Here is a 6,457-nt window from a genome sequence, read left to right on the forward strand (position 1 = left end):
ATTCGTGTCAAGTTAATCTTAAAACAAATAAATTGAGAAGAAGCACTACGTAGTAAATATGTATTGTTCATGTGTTTCTATAGGGAAAATAAATAAAACAAAACAAAGAGGAGAGAGAGAAAGCACTAGTTAGTGTGATAGCTACAGAAATAGATAGTTGAGAGAGAAAAAAGAATCCGTAAAGAGAAAGGAAAGAAGACTGCCAGTACTTTGTATACCCTCTATATATTGTCAGGAGTGGAGAGAAGTAAAGTGGGGTGAATATATGAAAGAGAACAGACTATACATACTGAAAAAAAAAGAAAAACAAAAGAGGGTCCATTTTTTAAAAGAAAAAAGAAAAAAAAAACAAAGGAAACAAAAAGATACCAACAAAGAAAGCCACGAAAGAGATTTGAAAAAAGCTAGTTGATGCTAAGGATAAAAAGGGTCACTTCCATTGCTATTCAACACTACACACAAACAAAAGCTTTTTTTCAGTGAAAGAAACTATACAAAGTTAGAACAAGTTGAAAGGCAGAAAAAAAGACCCTTTCTTTCTATCAAAAAAACAAAAACCCTCAGTTTGTTCATCTCTATACAACAAAGCAAAGCAAAGCAAAGGTCTGTCTTTTACTTCCTCTTTTGTGTTTTATTCCCTTGAAAATCCCTTTTGCAAAATCCCCTTTTGTCACAAAATCTAAGTTTGTAATCCCCTTCTCTTTGGTTAATATTCTCTTTTTCATTCTTTATTTGAAAGAAAAATACTTATATGATTATCAATAAAACAAACCTTGTTTGAAAGAAAAATACTTATAAGTTTGTAATACCCTTTTCTTTGGTTAAACTATAACTTTTTCATTCTTTGTGTGATAATCAAACAAGCCTAAAGTTCTTGAAAATCAAAGTTATTTTGCATTGTTTGTGGATAAAAAAAAGATCAAAATTTCACTCTCATACACATAAAATATATACACATACTATATATATATATATATGTTATGTCTGATAGGAAAGATCAAGAAGATCAACAAGGAAATTGTTCTGAAGCTATACATAATCTTCAACAGTGTATTCAAGAACAACTACTACTTCGACATCAACAATCAAATCAAGAAAATATGCAGCCACAAAGCTTCAATATCAATCCGGTTCACTTCCCAAGCAACTCAGAAATGTCTCAAATCCTACCTTGGACTCTCCCTCCGGTTCAACCCTTCAACCCGGTTCACCACCACCACGTCGACCCTTTTCTTCTCCCACCAACACCATCACCTTACGGCGGTTTATTCAACAGAAGAGTACCACAATTTGCTTACGAAGGTACAACTTCATCAGACCATCACCTCCGGTTTATTTCGGATACTTTAGGTCATGTGGTTCATCATCAACCGGCCGGTTCAGCTCCTTTTGGTTTACAAGCTGAACTTCAAAAAATGACTGCTCAAGAAATTATGGATGCTAAAGCTCTTGCTGCTTCAAAAAGTCATAGTGAAGCTGAAAGGAGACGTAGAGAAAGAATCAATAATCATCTTGCTAAATTACGAAGCCTTCTTCCCAATACTACAAAAGTAAGGCTCCATATATATTGCATTTCCAATCATTAATCATATCATTCTCATGCTAACAAACTTATTTTATGATTATTTAATGCAATATTGTATGTATATGAATGACGATTCATATAGCCGACTTCTACTTATTTATGACTGATGTGTAGTTATTATTGTAGTTATGCCCAAGGGTGAAGCTACATTTACTTTAGGGTTAGTCGATCGATCTTTCTTTGTCGAAAAATTACATCTATAGTAAAAACAATAAGTTATAAAAGTATATAACACATGTTGAACACTCTCTTTCAGGAATATTTTCTACTTCTTTCAAGTTTGAATACCGTTGAAAAAATTCCTAATTTTGCTACTAATTATGCGATATACACTAGCAATATAAAGTAATGTATAACTTACAACAACAAATAACTCTATGTTTTAATAGTGAGAGTACATGATAACATGAAATATAACTAATAACTTGCTGTGATGATTAAATTAATTTGATAATATAAAAAATATTTATATTATTTATGTATATAATTTAAGTCTATTTTGATGTATTTCAAGTACTATCTCTTTTGAGTTTTAGATCCTCTCAGATTGTGTTTTTGGATTCTTTCATCCCTAGCTAGAAAATGGAAAGTATAAATAATAGAAAACCTAGCAGCACCAACCCTGTTAAGTGTGTGCTTAGGTACAAAAAAAAGGTGTAGCCCTTTTGAAATCTTTTAATAATATTTCTTCCGTCTCACTTTATCTGTCGTGTTTGACTCGATAGTGAATTTATGAAAGAAAAAAATTAAAAATTATGATTTAAAAAAATCATTAACTATAAAGGAAGGAGTGTTACACGAATTGTTTTAACTTTTACGTTGATCTATTAAGTTCTTAATTATTTCTGTTAGGTTTGGACATAAAGAATAAATTTTTTCGATGATTGTGGAAATATTCTGATTGTAGTGCTAGTTCCGAGGAAAGACGAAACGAGAAAAGGGAACAAGCGTTAATGTCGCTAATTTGACATGAAAAAGAGAAACCACGTAGCAGTTGAAAAGCTTCCATAGAAAATTCTTGTCTGTTATTTAATTTACATCCAATAGTATAAAGTAGTAAGAGAAAATTAAAAACAAAATCAAAATAAGAGTTATAGTCTTATAGATAGATGAAAAGAAATTAAAGTTTAACGAGAGACAAACAAGCATTCTTGTCAGTCATTCACACCATGAAAAAACCACTCTATTCTCATGCCTAGCCCAAAAAAACCCCACTCTAAAACGTACTAAAACTTCTCATTTTAATGATTATCTTGTCACAAATCCCATTTTCTCATTTTTCATTATTTTCTCCTTTTCAGTTTTAAATACTGATAATTTAAATTTAAAAATATTAGTATTGACGATTAGATTTAATTACCATTAAGCCATGTAGTTATATCATTTAGGACTAGGAGATTTGATAATAGAAAAAACTCCACCCTAAAAAGCATTTAAACTTCTCAGTTTAATGATCAATCATATAAAGTTTAGAATCCCCATATTATTGTTTTCAACAGGTTTTTACTTCACTTATGATATACTGTGAATTATTAGTATATTATAACATGTTATAGTTAGTAGCCTTCTTAATTTTAAATTTTATTTATCTCATTTATTCACCTTATCCCTTTATCTGGTTGATATTACTACTTGTTGTGTCTGCCTCTTTTAAATTTTCTTTGAGTCAGGGGTCTCTCAGAAACAGTTAGGTTATGTCTGCATATATTCTACCTTCCCCTGACCCTACATTGTAGGATTATAGTGAGTATGTTGTTGTTGATCTAGTTTATGAATGGTTACGTGTAGCGATTATTTTATGATAGTGCATAGAAGTTAAACTTTTTTTTTTTTTCAAAAACTCTTCAAAAATTGCATTATATTTATGATTTTTTTTTTGTTTTTTTTATGGTCTAGACGGACAAAGCTTCATTGCTAGCTGAGGTGATACAACATGTGAAAGAGCTCAAAAGACAAACTTCTTTAATAGCAGAAACAAGTCCAGTTCCAACAGAGATAGATGAATTAACAGTTGATAATGCATCTGATGAATTCGAAGATGGTAAGTTTGTGATAAAAGCTTCACTCTGCTGTGAAGATAGGTCCGATCTTTTACCTGATTTAATCAAGACATTAAAAACACTAAGGTTAAAAACATTAAAAGCTGAAATAACAACACTTGGTGGACGTGTGAGAAATGTTTTGTTCATAACTGGAGATCATAATTATAATCAAGAAGATGATTTGAGTACAAGTGATGATCTTGATCTGCAGCAACAACAACCACAATATTCTATAAGTTCAATACAAGAAGCACTTAAAGCAGTTATGGAGAAATCAAGTGGAGATGATTCTGCTTCTGGAAATGTTAAGAGACAAAGAACTAATAACATCAACATCCTTAGTTAGTTAATACTACTAGCCTTTTAATTTACTACTCTTTATTTTTCTTCTTTCTTTTTGGGTGGTTTTTTTTTTTTTTGGGGGTGTGGTCTTTTTTTTTTGGACCTCTTAGAACAATATAATGTAGAGGGTTGGTGGTGCCCGGTGTTCTGATCTAGTGGTAAGATCGCAACTTATGATGTGCCGGTGAGGCGCACGTCAAAGATTCTCGAACTCTCTCGTGTGGACAAAAGCTTGGTATATTATTGATTGGATTTTGAACCGTGTGCTTCTAGCCTTAGAAAATTTCTCGGTTATAAAAATATGTAGAGGGTTTGTGGTAAATTTGTTTTTGGGGTTTGGGGGTGGTCCAAAAGTGTCCCTATCAGATGCCTCATGTCATAATCATCAACAGTTCAACTCAAGCAAGAAAACCTTGAGAAAGAGAAGAATGGGAGGAAGAGAACAAAATTGAATATAAAGGAAAGGATCTTTTTCGTGAAGAGAGAAACCTTATAAGAAAACCTAACATAGAAATGGTGAAGTTTTTGATTACGTTGGGAGATCCATTCTAGGGTGCAAAAACATGCAGTTTTGTCGTTTGTTCCCTACTGAAATTTCCTTGTCTCCTTCTTTCTCTCCCTCTTCTCTCTCTCTCTATTCGTCAGAATTAATGAATTATGACGATAAGGTTTTTGAATCATTTTATGGAACAGAAAATTCTTCCAATGCTGTTTTGAGAAGAATTTAGAATCACGAGACGTTGTGAAATGGGGTGCTTTTTTGGGGAAAGGGAAGAATTGTACATATTTATTTACTAGTGTTGTTGTGCTTCTATAGATGCCTACTTTTCTTCTCAAGGCATGCATTATTTTCATCTTTTGTGGTTAAGTCTATTATGGGTGATGTTATTTTCGTTTTTTTTACTTCATGGGATGTTATGTAACAAGGTGATGGGAAAATTATCAAATGAAATTATATCTTTATCTTTTTTCATTTATGGCACCCATACTGCTTGTAATGATATATCTGGATTATTGGACTCTCTTCTTTATATTTTTTCAATTAAGTTTCGTAGCCATCCATATTTGTAAATGATATATCTGGATTATGCTATCTCAATAAGGGGAGTCTTAACAACGGTAAAGATGTCTCCGTAAGAGTGATAGGTCACAAGTTTGAGTTGTAGAATCAGTCATTAATACTTGTATTAGGATAAGTGGTCTACATTAAACGTCTTTAGGCGAGACTCTTTCACGGACCGTTCGTGAATGGAATAATTTGTGCTATCGTACCACCCATTACTTGCTACAAGTCCATTTCAACTACATCTCTCTAGCTTGGATATTACGTATATCGATCACATAGTGTTTGCCCTTATCTTGAAACACTCAGAGTTCTATATTATAATATACATGCATATTTTATCCGTGTGTATAGGCATGGGCGAAGCTACACTACGGTATTCGTCGGTCGAACAATTACACTGTATATATAGATAAAATGTTAGGTTTTAGATGTATATAACTTATATTGAGGGAGCAGTAGAAATTGGAATTTTTCTAGTCTGCCAATACTCTTACGTGTGACTCTAATTTGATAAAGATGAAGCTTTTGAAAATATAACGTTTACATTCTTTTGGCCTTAATTTGTAAATACAGATTATGCATGCATTGCGGTTGGATATATATAAGAACATATTACCACAAACTTGTGAATAGACTGGTATATTGATTCATAAGTAATACGCAACGTTAAGGTAGTGTCAATTGTTTGGATTGATAGACAGAATCAGATTTAACTTATATATACTAACAATTTAATGAAAATTTTACAAAATCACTTTGTTTAACGGCTATGAAAACATTACTTGTCTGAATTTAAGGAAACTTTTATGTATTAAAGACAAGCAAGGGTCTATCGGAAACGGTCTCTTTACCTTTATAAGGTAGGGGTAATGTCTGCGTATACACTACCCACCCCAAACTTCACATGCGGACTTACAATGGGTTTGTTGTTGTTGTATTACAAACAAAAAAAATCCAAGTGTTTTATTAGCTTCTTGATGGTGAATACCAGATGGTATTTTGAAAACCTTTCTGAGTTTCAGTTAAGTATTAGCAGCAAAAAATTTCTTTAGCAAATGTCAATCTTTTCATAGCTTAAAGAGTCATAGTCAGGTGAGAGAGCTCACATACATGGGGAACAACTGAGATCTCAGAAAATATTTGAATGTCCTCTGGCCACTTATAAACTGATTGGGAAGTTTTGCATCTGCATGTCCAACTAGCTTTTCTTGTTCTATTTCTCAATCATTGGCTTTCCTAATAAGGTAATCGTGAATACCTAATTTTTCTAGTGTTTTAACATCTCCTAAAGTCATTAGTGTTTTGTTACTTTAATTATTTTTCTCAATTTTTGTGTCTTTGATTGCATATTTCCTATCATAAAAATACCAAAAAATAGTTCTTTCTTTATTTGTGCATTTTAGGAATTAACTAACTATTCAA

The 6,457-nt window shown here is 32.1% G+C and overlaps 1 protein-coding gene across 2 annotated transcripts; it reads left to right on the forward strand.

Moving 5' to 3' along the window:
* Nucleotides 1–254: 254 nt before the first annotated feature.
* LOC107815499 (transcription factor bHLH30) lies at nucleotides 255–4,941 on the forward strand. 2 transcript variants are annotated; one of them, XM_016641077.2, is made up of 3 exons: nucleotides 255–603; nucleotides 992–1,550; nucleotides 3,482–4,941. In XM_016641077.2, exons 2-3 carry the CDS (start codon nucleotides 1,101–1,103, stop codon nucleotides 3,971–3,973), a joined length of 942 nt encoding a protein of 313 aa, XP_016496563.2. In that variant the 5' UTR covers nucleotides 255–603; nucleotides 992–1,100; the 3' UTR covers nucleotides 3,974–4,941. The 2 variants fall into 2 exon arrangements, with proteins under 2 accessions (XP_016496563.2, XP_075103882.1); XM_075247781.1 differs by having other exon boundaries at nucleotides 1,050–1,550.
* The last annotated feature ends 1,516 nt before the right edge of the window (nucleotides 4,942–6,457 follow it).

Source organism: Nicotiana tabacum, chromosome 24, assembly GCF_000715075.1.
Source record: "Nicotiana tabacum cultivar K326 chromosome 24, ASM71507v2, whole genome shotgun sequence".
NCBI classification, from domain to species: Eukaryota; Viridiplantae; Streptophyta; class Magnoliopsida; order Solanales; family Solanaceae; genus Nicotiana; species Nicotiana tabacum.

What these genes read in the sequence shown, in the direction of transcription:
- LOC107815499 (XM_016641077.2), top strand. Translation starts at nt 1,101, where the DNA reads ATGCAGCCACAAAGCTTCAATATCAATCCGGTTCACTTCCCAAGCAAC. An exon ending in TTCTTCCCAATACTACAAAA is followed by an intron (nt 1,551 to 3,481) that starts GTAAGGCTCCAT and finishes TTTATGGTCTAG; the next exon opens with ACGGACAAAGCTTCATTGCT.